This window comes from Passer montanus, unplaced genomic scaffold, assembly GCF_014805655.1.
Source record: "Passer montanus isolate IOZ18808 unplaced genomic scaffold, ASM1480565v1 scaffold10, whole genome shotgun sequence".
In the NCBI taxonomy this organism is placed as follows: Eukaryota; Metazoa; Chordata; class Aves; order Passeriformes; family Passeridae; genus Passer; species Passer montanus.
In genome coordinates, this window is record NW_024356505.1 from 26302988 (window position 1) to 26329392 (window position 26405).

The 26405-nt window shown below is 40.8% G+C and overlaps 1 protein-coding gene across 1 annotated transcript in view; it reads right to left on the reverse strand.

Annotated features, from left to right (window-relative positions):
- Window positions 1-26405, reverse strand: part of DNAJC1 (DnaJ heat shock protein family (Hsp40) member C1) — a 165183-nt gene that overhangs the window by 136694 nt on the left and 2084 nt on the right. The window contains exon 3 of the mRNA XM_039705591.1: window positions 25265-25293. Coding sequence (XP_039561525.1) covers window positions 25265-25293 — 29 coding nt within the window. The remainder of the gene's footprint in view (window positions 1-25264; window positions 25294-26405) is intronic.

The following is a 26405-nucleotide window of genomic DNA, read 5'->3' on the forward strand; positions in this document are numbered from 1 at the left end:
CAGAAGTTAATAGAGTGGAAGCTGAAAGTTAACTTCTGAACTGGAGGTCATTCTCATGACAGAGAGAACTGATAGGCTCATGTTTTTAACATGTTGCTAAAACACTCAGGAACTGAAATAGTTAATGCAAATGCAGCTGTCACAATTAAGTTTCTGATACTATCATTCTGCTGAAATGAAATCTCCCTATTTTCATACCATCTGTGGACTCAGGGAGACAAGGCAGCAGCTCTGCTGTCTGCTGGTGTTTTGACTGTTTCCCTCCCAAGAGCATGGAGACAACATCCAGCTCTCTGTAGCTGCACCACGAGTGACAACAGCACTGTGATGAAGCTTGGTTGAAATCTCTTGAATGTCCATCACTGAAAAGCAGCCAGTGAGCAACTGTGACAGGCATCACCCTGGTAGGCAGAGGAAAACACCTGGGAAGTTTGTGGCCGTGCCTCAGGCTCTGCTGATTAAGACACCACTGTTATCTGTCAGGTTGCAGCTAGCAGAGCTCCTCAACTCCTTCTTGAAGTTCTACCAGGGGTGGATTTACAGCAGGAAGAAAGAGAGTAATAATTAAGGGAGCCTCAATGCTTTTGCAAGCCTCTGTTATAATGCTGTAGCTGTTTGTGATGATGTAACAGGAATGAGCTACCTGCTACCATCTCTTTCTCTCCAAAAAAAGCCATCTCTGCTCCATGTCCTTGTGTGTGATAATGCTCACGTGCCCTCTATGTGGCTGGTGCTCTGCCTCTGGAGCTGAGCGTCAGAGCTGTTCCCCCTGGGAGGAGGGGGTGGTTACAGGGTGTTAGGACAGAAACAGCAGTCGTGGTATAATAACTCAAACTGAGCAAAGGGGACTACAAACCACAGGTGTTTCTTTTACTTAAATGACATTTCAAAGATGAAGCAAAGTTCTGCAGCATGATTGGATTTTGCAGTTAGAGGCCCTGAATACCTACTAAATGCTTAATACAGTCCCTGTCTCTAGAGAGACATGAGTAACAATGAAGATGTCACTTGCCCAACCTGTAAAGAAAAATGTCTCCATCTTGTATAAAACTACAAAACTCTTCTCAAGCAAAGATACAAACAGCATCACTGCATGAGCAGGACGGTTCCCAGCAAATGGCTTCATTTGCAGGAGGCAAAGTCCTTTTGTCCTGCTCAGCTGTGCAGGTAATAATTTGATGACTAGGGATCAGCATTTGCTCAAATCTTTCTAGTGAGATAGGAGAGGTGGAGCAAATCTAGGAAATCAAAATTATGCCAATTTTATGCCATAGCTTTTCCAAGTACCTTGCACTGTAATATCAGCATGTGCATCCTGTGTTCACGATCTCTGATTTAAAGGTCCTTTGGACAGCAGACTCTCTCCCTCCAGCCCTAACCTTCTTTCTTTTTCCCCTCCAAGCCCTTTTTTGTCTCTTGATCCAATTCAAGGATACATCCTTCAGTGTTTGTCATCAGGCTCCATCCTGTATCCCTCAGTGCCTTCAGGGTGTCTTCTTTTTTCTCTGTTCCTACGGCTCCAAGGTCATTCACTGCTCCTAAGGGAACCTGGCTTTTTTCTTCAATCCCCAGACATCAGACATCTCTGGACCCCTCTGTCTATTCCTCTGTCTATCTTCCTTCATGGTTCTCTCTTTCAATTTGCAAAACCTTCACTCTATCAAGTTTTAAGCAACAATATTTCAAGGGAATGGACAGGAAATTCCCATGCCCATAATTAAATTTCACATGTAGGGCTGTGCGTGCCTTAGTGCCCACACTGACAAATACTTCTAATAATGAGCCACAGCTAGTACAAATCAAGTGACACAAAACCTGAAACGATTGGAGAGAAAAGAATGTGACTCAAATACGTAGGACCTTTCTTTTTGCACAGAGAGCTTTTCATTGTTAAAAATATGCTTGAATACAGCATTCAAAACCTGAACAAACTGATTAACCAGGGACCAAGTCAGTAAAGGAGCAGTGGTGCTCTGTGTTATCATGTGAGAGGCCCTGGTTTGGGAATGACAGAGGCTGATGATAAATGGCTGCAACACGGCCATGATGCCACAAGTCTCTGTGGAACAATACTGGCTCTGCTGCCCTTCCTTGACAGCTGCACTCAAATCTCTGCAAACAAGGATTACTCCAGAAGGCCATTTGCCCTTCTGCTGTTGAAAATGTTGTCTGGGGAATACACGTGGTCACTAGCTATGGGGATGCACTGGAGTGATCTCTGGTGCATGGCTTCACTGCATGTCCCTGTCCCCTTCTGTTGGATTTAGGGACCTCTGTACAGGGAATGAGCACACAGACATTACATTGCCAGTGGAAAGGCTGTCTGCCAGGTGGTTTAGAAAGCAGCCTGTTTGATTGTGCCAGCAAAGGCAACGTCTCCTAATGCATCCCCTTAGCTAAAGGTCATGATGGTCAGACACAGTGATGGAAGTGAAAAGGCAAAATATTAGTCAACCAATGAGGTTTTCCATTTTATTTTCCCAGGGATTTTGTTTGAATCCCTTGTGAGCAGAAGCAGGGAGACAGAGTAAGTGTGCTTGAAGTCCACAGCTATCCATGTGCCACACAATCCAACCTATGGAGCTGATTAGAAACAATGCTTTCTTTAAAAAATAATTACAGTTTACAAAAGTTTCTGGTTTCTTGTTTTAAGAAATGTTGTTGTTTCTCCCCCTCCCCTGGCCATGTTTTAAACAGATGAACATTATTTTATGAAACAAAAGGAATTTTAGATGAGTCCTGGACAGTCCAGTGTCTCAGCAGAGTGAACCCTTTACAGGGTTGTTGTTTGCTCCCTTACAGATTAACACAGTTGGGACCAGCCCTGCATTATCACATGGCACCCTCAACTGCACCTTAATAAGAACAATTTTTCCACTCTTTAAAGTTCTACAAGTTGCATCTTAAAAAGTACATGGTGCCCTATATGAGGATTAAATTGGGGGGTTTAGACGTATCCAGTGATTAAGGTGGATTTATGACCTTCTCACTGGCAGGAGCCAATCTGCAGGAAAGCAATCTGCAGCACAAGCTCTACAGACAAGGCATGGTATGATGTTGTAAACCAAACCGCATTCTGTTGTTGTGTTATTCAAGGAGCTCCATCAAATTATTACCATTATTTATACCCTAATAAAAGGTAGGGGTCTCTTTCAGGTTTCATGTTCTGTGGTGCCTGATTCCCTCCAAACACACAATGAAACATGGTTCTAAGACTGGTAAAATGAAAACAGTTGGGAGAATTTAACAGAATTCATAATGAATTATTTTCAGGCATATGGTTGTTTTTAATGTTTTTTCATAGCGGGTAGTATTGCAAGAAAAAAAGACAGACAAGAAACCAATGAGGAATTTCATTGTCTTTAAGTAAAAAAACATGACATAAGTCTGATTTAGATAATCCTGATGTTATAGCAATGGTGTAACACTGGTCCCATCCCAGACTGCCTCTCCCAGTCCCAAGACAGGAACAAGACACTTCCTTCCTCCAAAAAAACAGAAGGAAGGATGGGTGTCCCAACTGTGGTGTGGCCCCACATGCCCTGAGGTTTTACACATATGGCAACACTTTGTACAGGTGCTTGTAAACATGATACAATTTATTACTCCTTCTCCTTCCCAGTAAACTAGAATCAGAACACTCATTTTCAGACAAAATTCCTTTATTTTCCTAACAGCTGCAACACTTAAAAATTTAACTGTAAGCTTTTTCTTCTAATTTCCAGAACTAAAGCTACTCCCAAAAGTAAAGACATGCACCCCTCTTTCAATTCACTTATGTATGTGAATACATGTGGTATCTATTCTGATACCTGGTGTTGCTAAAAAATGTATTAGGAATCTCTGATGCTCAGCAGCTGCCTTCTCTTAACAAAAAAACAAAGATTTCTCAAAAAAATCTTACAAGCATTGATATAAGTATTGATAATATAAAATATTATTTTATAATGTATACAGTCTTGATGAAAAATAAGAAGGAAGAAAAATCTCATTTTAAAAAATCAAATATCCCCCAAAATATTAAATGCCTTTTTCCAGCATCATGGGAAAAACCCAAACAAACAAACAAACCTAGTCCTCACTTTCTCTTCCTTTCCCATGTTACTTTAAATGATTAATGCTAAATCTTTATGTACAACTAGTGCCCACTTAATAGGCAGCTTACCAAAACAGAGTCAGAGGTTTAGGTTGATTTTGGCATATGAAGAAAATTTAAGGAAAGCATGGGGAAAATATTTCAAAATATGAGGGGGTTGGTCAGCTAGAGGAATCTCCAGGGTCTGTATTTGCATCCTCTGGTTAATACAGCTCTCCAACAGTATCCTCAGAGGTCTTGCATCTTTCTATAGTGTGGCACATCCTCCAGTCACTTTAGAATTTAGTTGAGACACCATGAATGGGGAGTGAGATACATGAGAGGTTGATGAGATTGTTGTCAAGAAAGAAGGCCAGCAAGTCTAAGAATCACACTTGCATTTTCTGCCTTTATGTTAGGTCTGACTGGCACAGGGCAGAGGAGGAACTTAGAGAGCAAAGAACCTGAAAGTCCTGGCCCAGACCTGGGAACTGAGCTTCTCTCTGGGCACTGCCAGGTGGCCCAGCAGCCACGGAAGGCCATGGCACAAACAACATGGCTTTTTCTGGCTACTGCAGGAGTAGAGGAGCTGGAGAATAGTTTAAAAACTAAACCCTAAGAATATGAAAGTCTGGGCTTCAAGTGCTAGAACTGTTCAGTGTATGTGCTCCTCCAGTGGTGACCTTCTACCTATGACTGTCCCTTCAGCCACTGATCCACAAAGTTCTTGTCCATGGCTTTGAGACAGGGCTCCACTCAGTCCAGAGGGCAGGCAAAGCCCATCACAGCTCCTTGCTCTGCAAGCAAGGTAAGGGTGCAGAGAAGGGCCACACCATCGCCTGTGCTTACCAGAAACCTCCCCTGATACCACCTGCAGGGAATGCTGGTGCAGTGGGGAAGGCCAGTTTCCATCAAAATCTTGATTTGGGTTCACTTGTTGAACGAGCAACAGAGAAGACCACGGCCATCTCTGCTTAGGAATTGCTTATGGTGCAGTCAGCAGCTTCTGGCAGACAAGCACCACCCAGGGACAGTGTCCAGGAGCCAGGCCCAGGAGTGGGACAGCCCTGCTTCGCTCTGCTGCATGCTGGCCACACATCAGAGGAAGAGTGAGAAGCTTGTTGGAGACCATCCCAAACTCTCTTAACCCAGAACCAGCTGGAGAATATTTCAACTGTGCAGTACCTATAGGTTGTCTTGCTTGAGGCTGATCCACAATAAAGTTTAAAAAAAAAAAAGTGTGCAAGATGCTACTGAATAAAAAATGAAAAATGGCCTTTACTAGGATCAAAATAAAGCCATACACTGGGTGACCACAACCACTAGAATCAGTTCATGCAGCAGGTGACATGGCTCCACATGTAAAATTAGTCCAAATACATCAGGAATGTGTTTCTTACTGATGTGTGCATGTGACCAGTACATATGAAACGGGGAACTGTAAGAATGGCATTGCAGACTTTTGTCATCAGTGTATTCATGGTAGAGTTATGCCTAATTGGTTGTCCTGCACTGATGCTGAACATCCTCCTGTCTGAAACATTCCTTGATTAAAACGGTATATGAGGAAACTTGTGCCTATAAAAAGATAAAAAACAGTAAGTAGATTTAATTGTTTCTACAACCTTTCTGTACTAGGCATGTGTACCTTAATATAGCCAGGCATGAAGCCTACATCAGATGGATTAAGAGGGGAGTATAGACATGATTGAGGTCACTGATTGCTTTACTACCACAGATTTTACTCCATTCTCAGGAATAAAATTTAAGCAATATGCTGTACCTGAGCTGCTTAGCTAGCAGATACAATTTGCAAGCAAAAGAGCTGCAAGAGAGGTCAGCAGATGAACCAAAGCTTTCTGGCTCTGAAGCAGAACAATACCTCAACACTCACAGTCTCTTGCACTTTGCTTGTCCAGAGGAATAACCAGTTCCTTCAGCAGCTCCTCAGACCATGTGTTGCCAGTGCAGGGACCTTGCCATCCTAAGTTTATTAAGAAAACCTAGTTTGTCAGGAATATGCCTGGGAAGCAGCTAAGTAAACAAAACAAAAAACATAACATATTGTTGCCTGAAAATATGCTGCAGTTAATGCTTGCACAGGAAAAATATTACAAACATCAAATACTTTTGGACTCTTTTACCTCCACTTGCTGCAGCAGCTTCAGCCTCCTGTTACAGAATCACCCTGCTGTTGGAATAGTACCAGCAGTGGTAGCCTGCACTGGAGTTTTATTCCTTTTTCTAGGCCAGTCCTTTAATCTTTCCTTCTTTTTTTTTTTCCCTCTGAAGGTTATTTATGCAAGTGTGACATGCAGTTACAGTAAAGTTCCTTGCAATGAATGGAGTGCAGGGCAGTGGTAAATTCCATTCCAAAATCATTTTGAATTCTAAAGGTTCCATTTAAGGGATAATGATGGGAGCAAAGGGCATTTCTCCAGGATTAATCACTGGCTGGGTGAGATGATAGCCCAAGGCAAAGCCACGGGCCATTAACCCCTGCAGGTCACCTTATCCCTACAGGAAATGCACTGGGTCAAGTTCACTGTTGCTATTATAAACTCTTATTCGAGAAAGGGGTTACACTTCTGTGTTTATATATGTCTTCCATTCCCATGTTTGTAATGATAGTGGATAGCTTTTGGCAATGCCTCTATATTGTACCACCGAGAGATGTAAAAACAAGTTCTATTGTTATAATGGATGCCAAAGACACAAGTGGATTTTTAATGCTTACAGTGAAACATTTAAGATTCTTGGAAAAGAATGAAGAATGAAATGACAGGAAAATACCACATGAAAAGACCCAAGGAAATGACATTAGAAAGAGGGAACCTCTCTTCAGCTGGTGTAAATCATCACATCTCTAAAGCCAAAGGAGCTACATGAATTCACACCAGCTAAAGAATTCAGACAAAGTTGAGGCTGAAACACATTAAAGAATAAGTTTTAGGCTTGGCTCCTATGCCATCACATAGGGAACATCACATAAAGGACCAGTTTAACAAAAATACTGCTAAATGGGATTTATGTGCATGTGTAAACAGCATTTTAAGTGCTGCCTGAATTCTCTATTATTTACATGGCTCCCAGTCCCACAGACTTTAGTCAGGTTCAATAGTTTCTAGCCAGAGCAGCAGGTAAAAGCCTTCCAATGAACCCATTGCAAGGAAAAGGCTATCACTGCAGCTCCATCGGTTGAAACAGCAGGAATTTTGCTCACTGTGAAGCTTTTCTTTGCTCACATGCCCCAGAGTTCAAACTCCCATCCAGAATGAGCACTGTGCAAAATCTCCAGGATAAGCACATTTGAAGATGCTCCTGAACAACGGGACAGCAGGCAAGGTCAAACCAGGGCTGTGTTTGGGAGCTTCCTGTCTGCCTTCCCAGCTTTTCTTCAACTGCATTAAACAATTTCATTAAAGAGCAAACAGTCCTTAGCCCTCTGCTAGAGGAGTGCACTGAGGACACAGCAGTTCTCTCCCACTGCCCGTGGCAGCTCCTCTCTTCCCTTGGGCTGCAGTACCTGCATCCTTTTGGTGTGCGCTGCCTGCAGCTCTCTACCTCCAGCCTCCCTTTGCAGAGGTGGAGCAGGGATCACTGGTTTTATGATGCCCCTGCAGTTAGCAGCAGTAATCTCTTCTATAAAATTGTTTCCTGACTGAGGGCTTGCACAGGAACAGCAGAGTTAGACTGCTTCTCCACACACTGAAGGGAGTTCAAACCCTCCTAGATCCCATGACAGGGCAAATCTGTGGGGGGTGCATTTAACCCCTTAATTTTGAAGTTGTGCTGAAGTTCAGCAAAGAAGTGAAGATCCACTGAGCCATAGAAAGTGGCCAAGAGTGCATCTCATACCTAGCAGAGGAGGTGGTGCCTAAGGAAGCCCTAAAGTCCGTCAGCTACTCCTGCAACATTCCCACATTTATCCAGTTACAATCATACTCACAATGCATAAGCATCCCTGTGGCAGCCAGGGTGTTTCACTCTCCCTGAAGTAAATAGAAATCTCACTGCAGTGCAGGAGTTTTCCCCAGCAACTCCTTCCCTTGGAGACTGTCCTGATGCCTCTCTCCCCGGGGAAAGGAGCACAGACCAGGCTGCAGGTCCTGCACACCCCAAGGAACTCCTTCCTGACCACAGCCAGGTGCTTCACTTCTGGAGAGAGGTCAGATTTCAGATGAGCTCTGTCTCTTGCACTCCCAGTGAGTGAGTGTAGGTGGCTTACAGACCATGAGTTTGTGTAAATCCCACCCGGAGGGGGCTGCCTCTCCTCATGCACTGTATGCAGTGTCCAGACAGCTCACCTGCAGGTCTGATTTCTCTGGAGTTTTAAATTTGCACAGGAAAACACCATCACTTCCCAATTTCATGGTACTACACTTTGCAGCTTTAATGTTCTTTTAATGGAGTTGTGTATTGTAGGTGCAATACACAAGTACAAATATATTCATCATATGGCAATAAACTGCACAGTAAATATAATTACAGTAGTTCTCACCAAACTGAAACCTTTTCATTTTACTGTTAATTGACTAAAAGGATTTGCAAATGCTGAAAACAAGACTTTGGCATCAATATTTAATAAAAGACAGCAATAAGATCCTAATCATCTGATGGAATTAAGTAGCTAGTTTTTAGATCATATGATATATGATCAACTGATGATGCTCATTTCTCTCTAATTAATACCTAAACCAACATTCAAACACAGATGATCTGGGTTAGGAAAGCTGTTATTGCCATTCATTTTCTTTACTTGTTATTTTGAGGAAAGACCCATAATGTGAGTGAAAAGCACTTGTTCTCATGGCCCTGACCCCTGTCAAGATGAAGACAGGTGAAAGGCAGGCTTCAGAAGGGAAAGTCCAGCAATGTCTCTAGCAGGGCCAGTCAGGAGGAGCTGCTGGCTAGCTGCAAGCAAGAGTGGGGAGCTTTCCACTGCTTGCCCTCCCACAGGGAATGCATGGTCATTTCATGGCACCAATGCCTCCAAAGCAGGCAGAAATGTAACTCAGGAGTAACTGAGGCCAGACATGATGTCTCCTCCTTCCCTTACCTTCCCACTCGCTTAAGGAGAGCAAGGGAAAATTCTTTCAGGACAGGAATGGAAACAGAACATTGCCCATAGAACTGGGCTACCTCCAGCACACGATGCAGGTGGGAGAGGAAGCAGTGGGAGCAGTGAGAACAGAGGAAGCAGTGGTTGCACTGGGAGCAGTGGGAACAGTGGGAGCACTGAGAGCACGGAGCAGTGGGAACAGTGGGAGCACTGGGAGCAGTGGTCAGGGTCCTCTGAGTGCTGCTCACAGGTACCAGCTGCCATCAGCCCCCAGGGCTTTTAAGATGCTGCCACATCCTGTGCCTGTTCCACTCCCCAGCCAGTGATCACTGAGCAGGGATCAAACCTCACCCCTCACATCTGCACATACAACAAGCAGTGCCATTGCAATCTCTTCCCTGCTCTGCTCTGCCCACATGTCCCCCCTCTATATTCCTGCATTTGCCAGCTTTCTGGAGGAGGTTCTCCTTTTTTTTTATACAGAATCAGTAGCTCTCAATTTCCAGCCACTGGTGCCTCAGTGCTGCTGCAGTACACAGCAATCATTATAGGAACAGAAAACATCATGCTTGAAAGATGAAAAAGAGGCCGAGAAAAAATGCATCATAGTCTTAAATCTAAAATAGTTAATAAGAAAAATTGAGAGAAGCAGAATGTAGTTTGTTGCATATTTGGATGGCCAATACTTGGAATGCTCACTTCAAGTATTCTTGGAGGATTTTATATACATATACATATATTGCAGCAGTTTTTCATCTAACTGTTGAAATACTGTAATGATCACATGTTTCACTTTAAATAGAAACTCCTACTGAAAAAAGATCTGGTAGGTAATTTTCTTTCACATCTGTGATGGGAGATGTATTATGCATTTGAAGTTTGAGCCAGCATTTTCTCTTGCTTTTTTTTCCCTTTTTTTTTTTTTCCTCTGAAGAGCCAGCAAGAAAGAATGCTTCATTTTACTGCTCTGCAGTTTTGAAAAATGAAATGGGTTGGACCATGATGAAAAGCTGAATATTTTGATCTGTCTGTGCTTTGGCTAGGTTTTGCTACAGCATGAGGAATTCAGATCTCCCCACAAACAGTGCTCTAATGATAGGGTACCACAGCCCTGCCCCAGTGGCAGGGGAGCTCTACTCCCCTTACTCACTCTGGCATGTTTAGTCCAAGTTTTAATTCTTTCAGGAATAAGATTAGAAACTATGCAAGTCTGCATCTCTGCCCCATGGCACCAACTTTATGTTGATTTTACCATGTTAAATGTACACATGTTACATCACACCATAGGGGTGAGGGCTGGACAGCATCAACACCTTTTTTGGCTGCCTCCTTTTTATGCTATGTTTGTTTAGCCTGCAAGTTGAGGCCATGTTCAGAGGAACAGTTCATAACACCCATCAAATTTGGGTTTATTGATCAGCTATTTCAATTTGCAATGAATACAATAAAGGATGTCATCCATATGTTCAATCAACAAAGGAAAAGTTCTATGAAAAAGACATCAGCAGTTATAGCATATACAGAAGGAATTTCCTTCCTTCTTTTCTAGGACTTCTAAAGTCTTCATTAAGGTGTTTGGGCCCCATCCTTGACTCATGGACATTGGGACAACCTCATGAATGCCAGTGGAAGTGAGGTTAATTGAAACCAGCCCAGAATCTGGAAATGAAAAATGGCTTCTTTTTATGCCATGAACAATAGTTGAGGCATCAAAACTATAGATAATAATTTACATAAAATGCTAGACTAAAAAAAAAAAATCCCCTTATATGGAATACTTATTTGTTGTTTGTTACATTAGTTATTATGTTGCAAGATGATGTCCAACCAAAAATACCCCAAATATATGTTTTATAAATATTTTCTGTCCTGCTTTTATGACATCTTATTCTCAAACTATTTATGTGCTTGTTTTAATCAATAGGTAGTGTGGCAAAGCTGACACAAGAGATTACAGCACAGGGCAAAGGAATTCTGCTGCTCTACAATGATGCTTATAGGTGATCTTTGTCTTTAAATGTTCAAGAAAAAAGCCAACTGTAATAAAGAATTGCATTTACATCACTGTATTTAGGTTTATATTCCTATTCACAAACAATGGGACTTGGTAGATTCAAACAGCAACATACTTTATAATTCAATCCAAATACTTTATCTTGAGTTACTACATAAAAATATAATAGATCATCCAACAATATGAGCAAATGTCACCGTATTCATTTAAAATAGCTATCTGTGAAATGTGTGTTACCGTATTTTGCTTGGGGCCATATATTTCCATGCTTTATGAAATTATTAATTCTCATTAAATTCTAATGATCCTGTCTGAAAAGAGCAGAACTAATTAACTGCTCCATTAAAGTTATTACTTACTCCTGATGAGGCCTGTAAATGTTTCTACTTTGTTAGGCCACTGAAAGTTTTCTGAACCGCAGCTCCTGGCCTTACAAGGAAAATTCCCCATTATTCCATAACAGTAAAATTACCAGGTGCTAACCACACCCATAGAGCCTCTAAGACTGAAAAGAAATATGTCCCTGAAACAAATATTTTCCTCCTCTCACAAATAAAAGAAAATGAAGCCCATAGCCTCTAAGCTACCTGGTAATATAGCCATATAGCCTCTAAGACTGAAAAGAAATATTTCCCTGAAACAAATATTTTCCTCCTCTCACAAATAAAAGAAAATGAAGCCCATGCTGGCAGGAAGGATCTGCAGAAGCTGCATCAGACAGGTGCTGTCTGCTTGGGGCCAGCACCTATACAGAGAGTAGTTATTTAAATGTCTTTAAGGATTTGACTGCAGTGGCTCTGTACCTCTGCTGTCACTTGTAAAATGACTTTGCTACCTCTGCAGAAGGCTGTGAAAAATGATGACAGCCGTGAGGGTCTCATGCTGTGTCTGCTGGGGTTCCACCCCTGCCCCACGGGCCGACGGCAGAGCCACGAGCAGCAGCAGGGCCTGCAGAGCAGCACTGTCCCCACTGGCACACTGAGCTGAGTGCTCAGCTTAAACTGGTAATTTTCAGGGGATACAGGGTCATCTTCAAAAACGGGATCTTCCTGAAGGCCATAACTTCTGCAAGAGGTGAGTTCCCTGCATGGACTAAGGAGAAGCCAAAGAGCTTCAGCAGTCTCAGCACTGCCAGGTCAAGATTGCAGAACCTCAGTGAGAGGTCCCCGGTGGAAATGAGGGAGAAAAGCCTTGATCAGAGCTGACAGGAAAAGCTTGCTGACTGAAACAGCAAACAAAGTGCCACAGTTACTTTCACAACCACGTAGTGTACAAACATCCACATGTGAGGAAGATTTTAAAGACACACCTGTAAAAATCTCCCATGATAAGGCTGTGTGCTGGTCTGGCCACAGAACTGCAACAGAGCCCATTATTGCTACTGCAGCTCTGACCAAGAGCTACTCCAGACAAGTATCAAACACTTTAATTCATCAGGTAATAATTAAAACAAGGATATATTAGTTAAAGAATTTGAAAAAATTATTACTTTGGTGATCTATTACATTATTTACATACAATGAATAAATTGTGTTTTAAATTATTTGCTCAGTTTCATTATTAAGACATTTTTCAAAGTTTTATTCTTTTTTTATTTTTTGTTGGGGTTTTTTCAGATTTACTCTTTCCTAGATGAAGACTGAGATTTTTAGGAAAATTAAATAGTTCTTAATGATGCTTCTCAGATAGTAAACACAAAATTTTTTTGACATTCAACCTCCATCACTCCCCAGAAAACTCTTCAGTTTGCAAGGCTTCTGCCACAAAACCAGTTTTTATAGTGCCCATTGATACTTTGGAAAGGATCAGAAGTTAGATTTGCAACCTAAATTCACAAATACACCCTGTATTTTGACTCATTCCATGCCAATCTCTACTATTTAGGGACTGAGGTTTGGCTGAGAGTTTTGGATGCTTCTCTGCAGCAAACAAATACAATTTGAAATACTGACTGTTCTAGAAATACTTTTTCCTCTGCTATGTCACCCCTTTCAGTCTCAATAAGAAAATTATCAATTCTTATAATTTGCCCTTGTTCCAGCCTTTTGAAAAATGTTTTGCCAAACATTTGCAGTTGCTCTGGAAATACTTTTTCTCCTGCTACATCACCCCTTTCAGTCACAATAACAAAATTATCAATTCTTATAATTTGCCTTGTTCCAGCCTTTTGAAAAATGTTTTGCCAAACATTTGCAGTTGCAACTTTTGACAGCACAAGCTTTCCTTAAACCCCTCATCCTTCCCTGATTTTTCATGGCCTCCATGTGCCCTGGGCATCCCCAGGAAGGGAGCTGGTTCCCATGTGGGACAATCCCAAGAGGTTGGTGATCACTTTGCTCAGTGATGCTCCACGCCAAGCTCAGTAAAGCTGTTTTGGGCCCCAAGGCAGCTGTGCAAGGAAGGTTTCTGAGCAAGGAAATTCCAAATGATTTGAGTTGTCTGAGCAGCAAAAACAGCAACAGGACCTAAACCACACTCACACTCTCAGGCTGGACTCTGAGCAAGCCAGCCCCACGCACACTCCAGGCTCAGCAGCTTCCTGGGAGAGGCTGCACCATTCCCTGGGGGCACCTGGCTCCACCACCCACCCCAGCCTGGCGTTCCCACCACCCACGAGCTCCCTGGAGAGCTGTGCCACTTGCCCAGAGCTTCCAAAATAGCAACTTCCCAGCCCATAAGCTTTTGAAAACATTTGCAACCAATTTTACAGTTAATTAAACCCAGATTTGCTCTATTCAGTCATTTGTTCTATAACTTTTAAATCTTTTTTTGGTTTAAAGTTTAGGGTTTTTTTTTTTTAAGTCATGTGCAAGCTTTTGCTGTAAATAGGTTAATTGCAGCTCTGATCTTCCTCCAGCATCTGCCAGTAAAGACAAACAGTTTTCAAACATCCAGGCCTAAGAAGGATCACAGCATTTCAAGGTGGGACCAGTCCCTTGGCGCTGCCAGCAGAGAATCCCATGCCAAATCATACAGCTAGTAAATAGTATGGCATCAATTCCTCAACAATTTCCATAGCAAGAGTTTTAGGAAAAGATCCAAATACTCCATCAGTAAATCTCACAGAGTAGGTAAAGCCTTTGCAGTTGCCATGTATTTCAAGAGGTCTTTCTCTCACATGTGGTTGCAGTCCACAGATCCAAAGCTCACACAAACTAGATATGCCACAAATTTTGAAACTCTCCTCTGCTCAGAACAAATTGTATGATGGAAAATTAGTAGGAAAATTGTATGATGTAAAATCACTCACTTTTTCTCAACGAGACAAAAAATCATTATTCATGTTTTTCTTTTAAAATCAATACTTCTACCAAGAAAGAGAAGTAAGTTGTTGCAAGAAAGACTGTCTGGCTTCAGTTTAAAGGCAGGCTTCTCCTAACTGGCAGTTTCCCCAGCAATGTGCCTTTCTCTAGTTCCAAAGCAGAATTTCTTATGACTCGTACCTTGGGTATGTAAATGAGGAAATACCAGTTAAAATTAAGATCCTGCTCACCAGAGACCAATCATTGATTTTCTTCCTGTCTTTATTCAATGAATAGAACAGGCAAGATTTTAAAAGGTTTTAAAACCCTTTGGGAGAAAAATTACCCATTTAAAAACATCTGCAGTGAATTGTAAACACTAAAAAAAACCCTGTGTCTTGCCTCCATTTCTGGTGAGTGCTATAATTTTTTTTTTTTTGGGAAATGAGTGATCCATATTCACTGAATAAGGTCACAGAAACACCCAGTACCTTGAAGAGCAACTGGAATCACAGACATCCTTGGCAGCTGTGATTGGCAGCTGTGGGCACCTATACTTAGCCCTAGCCCTGGACAAAGGAATTCATCCTACAAAATCTGAGGTATCCAAGTGCACAACGTTCTGGTACGTCCCAGAGACAGGCAACAGGTGCTATGGGAGTTATAGGCTGTCCTTTGCAGAAAAGAATGACTAATTTACTTAAAATGAGAGCTTAAATCCTTCCTATATCAGCCTGCAAGGTGTGAACTGATGTCCAGTAAAATCAAAAAACATCCTGTGAACCCAGATTGTTTTCTTGGTTTTGAAAGCAAGTAATTTATTTATTCCTACAAGCAAAGCTCATTTGTGCATTAGAATTATCTCAGTGCCTTAAACAAACTTTCAGAAAAGCTTTCCTATGTAGCAGCCAGTAAAGTGAATTCTTGGAAATTTCATTTCTGACATTAAAAAAACCCCAAAACCCTCTGGTGTCTAGTACCTTCAAAGTGATATTAGATATTATTACAATTCTTTTTTAAAAATCACTGTACAATTCATTAAAACAATTATATTGGTGCCACTTACCATCATCTCCTGCTGCTGGTAGGAGACCACAGGGAGGGAGCACAGATGTCAGTGAGAGCCTGACTCAAGGCCAGAGCACCACCCCTGCAATCCTGCCTGCAACAACAAGCAGGCTGAGATTTCCCAGACCACATCCAAGCACTGGGGATTGGAGATCACCTGCCAGTCATTTCCCACTCTGGAGACAACGCCTCTGAAAACACTGCTGCATCCTAGCACTTTTCTTTCCTAAATTGCACATCCTCACAACCATTTGGTTTTTAGACAGTTGTTTTATTTTGCAAAGAACTCCCTGTGTATTTTAGGCAAAGCTGCACCAGACTCTAATAGACCAGAAGAATGAGTCAGACACCATCCTGTCAATCTGTGTAGGCTTGAGCCATTCCCTAACACTTGGACTCAGGATCCTTGTGGGTCCATCCCAATTCAAAATATTCTGTGAGTGTGTGTCTGAAGTCTGACCACATATACAGCAGCTTATGTAAAGTGTGCAGGATATACAAAATCCACATTAATAAAAAATATCACCAAAGTCTTGATAAAATCAAGATCCACAATTCAAAGTCCAAGACTCTAGTTTACATAAATTTGAGTTCTGCATAAGGATTAAGGTCACAAATTCTTCTTCTTCCTCTCATTTGAGGAAGTGTTTGCAGGGCTAGAAGTAGGAGTCATATAGAGGGATGTTTAACCTTAGTTAACAAAAACAAACAAACAAAAAACAGGAAACCTGTAAATTCTGTATCCAGAATAAATATATTATGCCACTCTCATAAATATTCACTTTTTGAACCCATTCCAAAATTCACCCCAGGAAACCTGCAGATTTCAGATTTATGCCACTCTCATAAATATTCACTTTTTGAACCCATTCCAAAATTCACCAGAACTCATGCCAGTTTTTCTCCAGTTGCTTTCTGCACCAGTGAGACTCCTGACCTCACACACGGCCACTTTCCTCTTTGACATTTTGACATCATCATTTAAAGGCTGTTGTTATCGTGGCAGGTTCTTTACAGCTGGAACAAAGGAACAGTATGGTTTTACTTCTTGGGAAGAGCATTTACTGAACTTCCTGCAACCAGTCCACTCCTAATCCCTGCAAACCAGTGGCTCATGTTGTGGGGAAGTCAAAGGATTTGTGGCTAGTTACTGCACAAATCAGAAGGAAAAAACATACAGAGCTTCTTGCTGAAATTGTCAGTGATTGCAATTAAAAGTAAATTAAAGGAGGGACACAGATCAAGAATCACCAAAGAATTGAGTATCAGGTAAAAGAAGAGGTAAAATGTGCATTTTTTTAAAAGAAAGAAGTATTCATATTGCCTTCAAGCTGCTGGCCAAGATTCCTCTTTACAATGGGTTATATATTACTGTAACCTGTTTTAATTCCTGTTTAATGAATAAGAATTCTACTATTTTTCAAATGTGTGTTTCTCCTATGTTTTGGATTGTATTTTTAATCAATGAAAAACCTATTCAATTTTGAAAACTAACCAAGAGTTTAACGGGGCATTCTGCATAAAATTGTTTCTTGTTAATTCAGACTTTTTTTTCAGTTTCATTGTTTTTGAAATATTAACAATTTCTATCAATCAGAGATGTGCAGAATCCAAGTTGTTAAACTAATTTTGAATAATTCATTTTAAAACAAATCAATTAACATTTCTATAAACATGATTTCCCGGGAAAACCTGATAAAAGGAGATTTTCTCCAAAGGATTGCCTGGAATCACTCTGGCTCATTCACGTACATTTTCCTCTTTAATAAGTTTAAGGTACTATGGCCTAATTTTAATTTAACCAAACACATGCTTGTTAAAATTAACATTGAGAGTTGTCATCAAAATTTCAAAATTAGTTTTTTAAAGAGCACTGTAATTTTAAATTTCAAAGTCACATTTAAAAGCACAAGAAATCCAAACAAAAGCAAAACTGTATTCATTCATTAATATATTATTACTAACAAGAATGGGTCACATAATTATATGATTGTATTTTAAGGTTATCTTTTAGCAGCATCCCTGCCCTTAAGATCAAAAAAATTGAAAAATGTATCAGTAATTTATGTTGAAATTGGTATTTAAAGCATTTCATGGGATTGTAAATTTTTAAATTTTGTAACACTGTTTTCAGACACTGTGATACCCAAAAAAACCACAACAAAAATCTAGAGAAAATGACTGCTTGCTCTGTTGCTCTTCAGTATGTTTAACAATCACATTTCTGGGCACTGTCATAGCCAGGCATACAGGAGCTATGAAATACACTTACAATTTATTGCCCATAATTAATTACACTCACAATCCTTTACAAGGAAAAAATTGTACCAATAAAATGGAGACCTTATAAAAAGAACTGCGTATTACTTTGAAATGACAGGCTTCTCTAGCAGTTTCACTACTGCTTTTTGGCTAAAATCAAATTCTTGTTCAAAGGGAGAGTTGTCCACCTGGGCCCAGCCCAGCTCTCTCAAGAGCTCTGACTCCAGACTGGCAGCAAAAGCTGCATTCTTCAGCAGCAAAGTTAGCAACCCCCAGGATTCTATTGCAAGCCTTGGTACAGGTCTTGTGATTTTTTTTTTTTTTTTTTTTTAAGCTTCACATCTTGGAATTAACAGATTACATGAAAAATCCAGCTTCCTTTAAACAAAACTAATTTTCACCTTCACCGGAGAATAAGTTGAAAACCATTTTATAAAAGCTTGGGGATGTGGAAGGCAAATAAGGCCACGGGGTTTTTGTACAGTAGAGACTTTCTAGGCTGGCATGTTGGGTTTGTGTTCTATTTCATATTTTTGATGCTCAAGATTGACAACATTAGTAGCAAAGTTTTATATCAAATGTTAAACACCACAGAAGAGCAGCCACCCATCAGAGCCACAAGGACATTTACAGGTTAGAAGAGCCGAGTTCCTCCTGCATCCCTATTAATAACAAAATCCATTGCTTAAATAAATAATTGGGAGGGGATTAAGCATAGTAAGGGCTTTGTTTTGGTGGACTTGTTCAGTGGAAAGCAAAATCGTAGTTAGTATCAGCCCACTTACTCGATAAAGACTCGATACCGGGACAACAGAAATCCCCCAAACCAGGAAATGTGTTTCCCAAATGATTTTTTTAAATTTAGTTCTAATTTATTTTAAAATGTGATTCCCGGCTTTCCTACTGCAAACCCTGGGCAATGTCAAGCCCCTTGCTGTTGTCCTCTTGAGTCTGTAAACAGGCAGAATTAAACAACAGCATTACTAAGTGCGGACTTACTCCATTCATCTTAATGGACTGTTAATTATGACCACTTAAATGCCCACAGTGTTAACCCTGTCACCGCTGGCTGCATTTCACCCAAAAAGGCAGTTTATAGATGTTGATTTAGACACAAACAAGTAGATGTAAAACTGTCCATCAATACACTTTTAAATTAACTAAACTGTTAATAGAGTTATGAATATGGATTATGAAGCCAGTTGAAAAATCTAATAATTGTACTCTGAAGTTTATTCCTTTCAAATATTAGAGCAAGGTGCTGCTTTCAGAGTCAACACTGCTGGCTAATTGTTTGAGGGTGGAAGAGTTTCAAATAGGATGGTGTTGGGTTTGTACTGAATTTTTATGTAGTGAATTTTCAAGGGCTGGTAAGGTGTCGTTAACTGATTGACTTTGCACATCCTAAGTGATGCAGCAATATGTAATGTCAGGATATAATAAGGCTAGTTAACTTTTCTTTAATTTCAAAAAATTTTATAGAACCATATAAATTATAAAACTATTTCTTTTTAAAAGCCAGGAAAATCTTGGGGGAAAAAAGTAATAGATTTTATATATTGTTGCCTATAAAGCTGATGGAATTAACAGGTATGACAAATGGAATAAATTTTTTGGGCACAAATATATATTCATTTGGAGGGGGCACAAAAATCACAGTGGTTTTGAGGAATTTAACAGAACAATGTTTGGACTACAGTCATGACAGGAATTGTATTTTTAATATTGTATGTACTGCAAAAATAATAATTACCAAAGCTTTAGATTTCATTGTCTCCCTAGTTCTCCACTGTCATCCCTGGCTATTTGAGGAAAATCTGAGCACCAAAAGGAACCACGTCCATTTCTTCTGTCACACCACAGGTTTTTCACTCATTCCTTCCATCAAATCCTGTCGTTGGTCCATGCTTGCACAAACCCCAGGTGTATGTGGTAAGCTGGTTAGCACGGGGAAAAGCAAGAGCTCCCAACATTCATAACACGCAAACCCCTTGTAAATATTTTCTCAGTGTGCTCTGGCAGCTACAGCCACCAGCACCGCAGCGCCTCTGGCTCCCACGCAACGCAGATTCTCATTTCTGCAGCACAACCACTGTTTCCAGAGTCCACTGAACAGCCAATGTGACACTTCCACAACAATTAGAAAACAACAGATCCACCAAGTAAAGCAACTCTGAAACCAGAAACCATAATCCAAACCCCTGAGAACCCAACAACAATTTGTGCTCAAGCGTTCAGTCTGTTTTCCCCATTTAAGCACTTTGGGGTTTGGGTTTTTTTGGTTTTTTTTCAATAAGGAGTAGTTGTAAATGAGCAGTCAGGCCCATGTGGTCAGCACATCACACCGGCAAGAACAACAGTACAAGAGGACGTGGGCCGATGCTTTGGGTGTGCCAGCACTGCGGAGACCCCCCTGATAGTTACCATAGAGATAGCAGGAGCCACAAAGAGCTTCGATCGCATTACTGGCTGGGAGGGGGTCAATTTGTATGCGCGAGCCCTGCTGGGATTGAAAGAATGCAGAGGAGGACAGGAAAGATAATAGAGAGAAAAATAAGTGAAGGGAGAATACAAGAAATGAGAAAAATGAAAGAAAGAAAGGAAAAGGGGGCAGGGGGAGATGGGAAAGCGACCAAAGGGGGTGAGGGTTCTCAGAAGAAAAAAAAATCCGGCAGAAAGACCAAGGGGAAACGGAGAGAGAAGGAGAGAAAACATGAGTGAGAAAATTCATCTTGTGCAGACAGCACTCGTGTTGCTGCCTGACAGGAACTGCTGCTCCGGAGGAGCTAAACCAGTAGTGAGGGCAGCTGAAGGAGCAGCAAGGATGGATGGACGGATGGATGGATGGATGGATGGATGGATGGATGGATGGATGGATGGATGGATGGATGCTTGCAGCACCTGACCCACACCAGAAAAACTGCTCCAAACACAGAGCAGAGAAAGGAGACTGAATCGGAGAGGAGAGGAGAGGAGAGGAGAGGAGAGGAGAGGATGGTTTGTTTCTATATGCCCACATGTGGACATTCTAAAGCTATTGCCAACTGCACCAGCACCACAAAAGCAAACAAGTTTGTTTCTTTCTTCTTTGGGCTCCTCGGTGAGGGGCATTGAGGGCCAGGGCAGGACAGCTTTTGCCTCTGAAAGCCATGACTGCCTAGTCTGGTGGGGCTGGAGCTTCAGCAAATGCTCTGGGGTCTCTGTGAGGACCACAGCAGCCTCCACATTCCCAGCTGTCTCCTGCAGACAACACCTAAATCCCTAGTCCAGAAAGGCTGAGAAGAACAGTTTGAATCACTAACTACATCAGCAGTGTCTCCCAAACACCAAATTGGGGGAAAAAATCTCTTATGGATGACAATGACCACTGTAATAAGCGGATTGTGTTGTTGCAAAAATCTGCTGTTCCTCTGCAGGTTAGTAATGTCACAGGCAAATCTGCATGTCTGCCAAGAGGAATCCTAGCAAAGTCAGAGACAGAGAGAGATTTAATATATAACCAGTAACAGTTAAAGAAAAACATCTTATTTGGTGATGTTCCTCAGCCCTGTACCTCCCAGAAGGTAGGGGTAACAATAAATGTCTTGCTTTGGTGGCCTCATTGATGCCATAGTGCTGCAGCAACTCACCTTGCAGTTCCCAGGACACTACACAGCCCGAGCTGGGATCAGCTGGGATTTTAGTCTGCTACCAGAGGAATGTCCCAGAGGTTGGCAGGGCAGCAGACTGCTGCAGGGCGCTGCAGCCCCATGGCTGAGAGACAGGAGAACTGTTCCTGGGGAGAATGAGCATCTGCTGAGTTTTTCTAAAATACACCTTTTTTTCTCTTAGCAGCAGCACCAGAGTATTCCTCACCTTGAGGGCCATCCTATTCAGCCTTGTGGGAACAAGACAACATCCCCTACATTTTCTCACAGAGAAACAGATTTAAATATGTTCAGTGAAAGTTTAGCATGGATTTCAGGACAACCCCCAGCTGTAAATAGCATCAACTGGCCCATCTGTATCATGGGCTCAGTACACACAGACCAGCCTAGAAGTGAATGTCAAGGGGTTATTTTTCTTTCTAATGAACCAATACAGGGTTTGTATCATTCCACTTTTCAAGCCAGCTGCCAAACTGACCATAAAGTAGATTTCTCCCTTGCATATTAACACCAATGTCAAGTTGCCCCTAAGATCAACAGCATTGCTTTTGAGCTAAAAGCACACAGATGTCTGTGTAACAGTAAAATTACTGAAGTATGTAAAAGCCTCTGGAAATGTTGGAAAGCAGATTTTCCATATATAACAGTGTCACCATTTAAGTCAAATACATTGTGATTTTAGCTTAAAAAGCCCTCCAAAGCAACACAAACTAAATTGAAAACACTTTCCATTCAGAGGAATATACTCTTTACATAAAGCTGCAAAGTAAAGCAAGAAAATGGCATGTATAAAACAGCGAAGTGCCTTTGCAAGAAAACCTGAATAGTTTTATGCACAAGTTTCCAAACTGTCCTATGCATTAGAGCTACTATCTTTTTTACTGTGATTTATAATACAGAATCATTTTTAAAATAGATGGTGTCAGTCCAGCCACGGATATACTCAAAGATTTCAAAGCCTTTTTTCAGCTCTTCCCTTATCACCACCACACATGTAGGGAGGGGATCCTCCAGTAAGCCCCACAGTTTCCAGCCAAGCCCAGCCCAGACTCAACAGCCTCAGGCTGCTGGAGTCATTAAGATTTTTATGAACATCTACTAGCCAGATGAGTCCTCATTTCCAAATCCCTTACAAATTTTTCCACCACAAGAATACTTTCCAAAAGCTGGGTAATAGGCCCCAAACAGTTCTGTCAGTACTAATGTGAACTGGAAACTAAAAAACCATCCAGCAATGGTAATTTGTACAAGTCTCTTAAATCTTGAAAATGAGGCTATTCATTTTCTAATAATAAATCTTTACTACAGATAATCTTATCTTGCTTCCACAATAAACTCCTAATTATTACCTTTGCAGCCAGCATATCTGGGATTTTAAAAGTATGTGACAGCAGTAAAAGCAAGCGCTGGATTTTAGGACTGAAAAAAAAGGGAATAGTTAGGTTGGGCATACAGAACAGCCTTGTTTTTCAAGATCTGGACAACATGACAGAATAGAACAAGTTACAGGCTGGGAATAAACTATTCACAAGTCAAGGACAGCCACGGCCCCACCAGCTGTGGGGAAACTCCATCTTCAGTTTGTCCAGACCTGTGCTGCCCAAAGGAAAGAGAAAGAGGAAAAGTGCTTCCTTTTTTTTTTCATTTTAAGTTAGATCCAGTCAAACCCAAAACCCATTGCTAAATATTAAGGGAAAATGAACAAAACATTTTTGCAAATATTTGTCTAAACCGAAAACTTTGCACATCATTAATGACAAGTTTTATCTCTCATTTATACTGGAAGCCCTTCAGGGCTGGCTCCCCTTGAGGCCCAGGAGCGCCGAGCGCAGCGTGTGCCATGGCACAGGCATTTCTGCATCCTTCACTCTGCCCAGGCTAAGCAAATTATGGAGGGCATCTGCAAGGCTAATTTTTGAGTTTCAGAATATTTATGTCACCCAAGAAAAAAAAATCAGATAAAGTATGTCCTCGTGTTAAACTGAAGATCTTAATTTTGAGTAGTAACCACTTATCATTGCCTATTTGCAATTGAACCATAGAAGAGGGAATATTTAGAGACATGATCTGAAGAGCACATCTGTCTTACAAAACCAGAAACGTTTGCAGGGAATCTGTGAAGTGAAAAGCAGACCAAAATTAACACTCTAATCCTGCCATTTTACTTCACTGCTTTACAATCTTGTTTTAAACAGTATAAGGGATTTAGCAACACCAACATTTAAGCAGAATATTTACAAACACCTCTCAGCTTGTTAAACCAATTATTCCTTATCAATATATGCACTACTCTAGCAAGCACTTAACAGTTGCTTGCAGAGCCTGATATGCCAATGACACAACGAGAAAATAAAATAACCAGAATATCCTGTCCATTTGGAATAAAATATAAAATCACCAGTCCCTTGGCCTCAGTTACTGGAAATTCCCAGATACTCATTGCTCTTCTGGAAGGTGTAGATAGAAATATTCCCACACCTTTCCCTGTCTGTTTAACTATAAAGGTGCAATTTAGCTCTCAGGTTTTGCCAGCAAAGCTATGATGATGACAAAGGAACATAATACTTAACAGGAAAAATAATCCAAGCCTATCTTATGTAACAATGTTTTACGTACATTAGGGCAAATGAACTTCATGAGTCAAAGTCATATTCTTTACAGGAAAAACATTATACTGGCATTTCTTGTGAATGCATGTCTTTGTGGCAAAACATATATCTTGAGTAATCATAATAGTTTTTAAAGTAATTTATGTTTTATTAATTTATAATTTATAAATAAATTTATTTCTTCTATTTATTTCTACAAAATTTCTTTGTCCTTCATATCTGTGGGACAAATTACAGTGTTAAATCTCCTCGGCCCTTCTTCACACCCTGTTTCCTCCCTGGAACCCTACATACCTTTCACACATAAATCGGATTTCCATGACATTTAAATGCAGTTCCTTAAGCTTTCAGCAAATGTGACACAGCTTTCCTCTCTGGGCCCTACAGCAGCCCCCAGTACTACTCAATCTGGTTGTAATCTTCGTGTTTCTTAGATAATATTAAAAATTTGATCTTAGTGTCACTTTCATTTTCAAAAAAAGTCTTGCCCATTAAAAAGTCAGTGCCTGTTTTTCTAGGTTATTGTTTCTAGACTATGCTTTTTTTTTTCTTACAAGCACAAGTTTGTAATTTTAGCCTTTGATGGAGCTTGTGATTTGCATTTTAGTAATTTTGCTCACTCTGCTTTTCACAAATGCTATTCTTTGGAGATTCCTGTGTGCTACAATTATAAAAAAACAACTAGGAAGCTGCTTGGCTTCATAGTGCCTTTGATTCAAATAGTCTCAAGAAATGCTGTACCAACATCAGGATGTGTAGGAAAGAGGTGCCAGATATATTTTATATATCAATCCATAGGGGAGAGTATGGAACAGAAATTAAAGCAAAAATGTTCAAATACATAAAGTAAGCTGTACCAAGATGCTGAAACAAACAGGAACTGCATATGCAGTATCTCAGAATTTCCTGGAAAAATGAAAAACTTGAATAAGAACAGCACAGTTCTCTATGGGAACATTATTCTTAGCAATTAGGATTAGAACTGCTGCCCAAATTTACTTTATAGAAACCAGTAAGTGAATAAAATCAAGCAGTTCTGTCTCAAAATCCTATTCTTTAATCTTCAGACAATGGTCTCCAGCCATTCCTGCATTATATTTTTTTAGCTGTCTTTGGGGTTTTCTGGGGTTTTTTTAAGTGCATTGTTTCTGCTGTGCTTATCTTTGAAGGAGTAGGTCCAAAGTAAGCAAACAGCAACGAGAAAAGAAATAAATAAATAATGCCGGGGAAGAAGCCTTTCTGAGCCTGTGTAGCTGAACCACTGACTTATTGTCTCTGCTCTCACCACACCCCCCACTTCAGCCGGTTGTTCCTCTGTAAAGAAAAAAACAAAAAAAAATCCCAAAAACCCAGAAAACCAAAACCAACAAAAATTTTAAAATTTGTGGAGGCCTACCATATTAACAGTCTTGCAATCCTTAGGGGGAAAAAGAGAAAAAAACACCAAAAAAAAAAGCCATGGAAAAGCTATTTGTTATATGAAAACAAAAAGCATCTGAAATCAGCGTGTTGTATTTGTTTTCACCATCAGTTTAAGGTGGGGGAAAAAGAAAGAAAAAATAAAGACAGCTGTTAACCCATTTTAGCAGAAGTGGGAAAAATCCTGGGGACTTCTTAAGCCTAATTTCAGCCTAGAGTGATTTTTATGGCCAAACAATGAATCCTTAAAATAATTGGTTCATATCATGAATACACAACAAACTCTGAACCCGGGCCTTGATTCAATTTCCAGGGTAATTTGTAGGAATACCTCCTTTGATTTTGGTGATGGTAACAATGTACAATACCATAAAAAATAAAAAATCTTTACCGATGTGTTCTGGCTGAACACAGAGCAATTGTTTCTTTATGTTGCATGAGCTCTGAGAGTGTTTTTGCAGCATTACATGTGACTTATGTCGATGAAAACAAATCGATATAAATCGTGGGTAAAAAAAAAGCACCATCACTTAGAGAGGTACTAAATTTCCAGACCACAGTATTCAGATTATGATTATTTATTGCCGTTGTAGGTAGATGAAAGGCTGTGGCGTTCCTTCCAGTCTCCCTGTTCCGTGCCAGCTGAATTCTGCGAGAGGGATGGTGTTAGAAATGGAAGGCTACAGTAATGTTAACTATGCTGTTTCCCTCCAACATCCATTTTGTTCCAAAGAAACACTTGCCAGAGATTAAAATATTCAAGATGGCTGTTTTCTGCACCCTTTCTGCGAGCTGTACAGTTTTTCATCTTTCCAATACTCCGCGTCCCCGTCTTTAGCGAGACCACGAATATTTTATCCCCCATCTCATCCGCCTCCCGACTCATTAAATATTGGCCGAAGTTCAAAGGCAGTTGCTTCACCGCGGCCTCGCTGCCAGCCCGGACACGGCTCCGGCGCGGCCGCCGAGGCTGCGCCCCGCACCGCGCTGCCCCGCCGAGCCCCGCC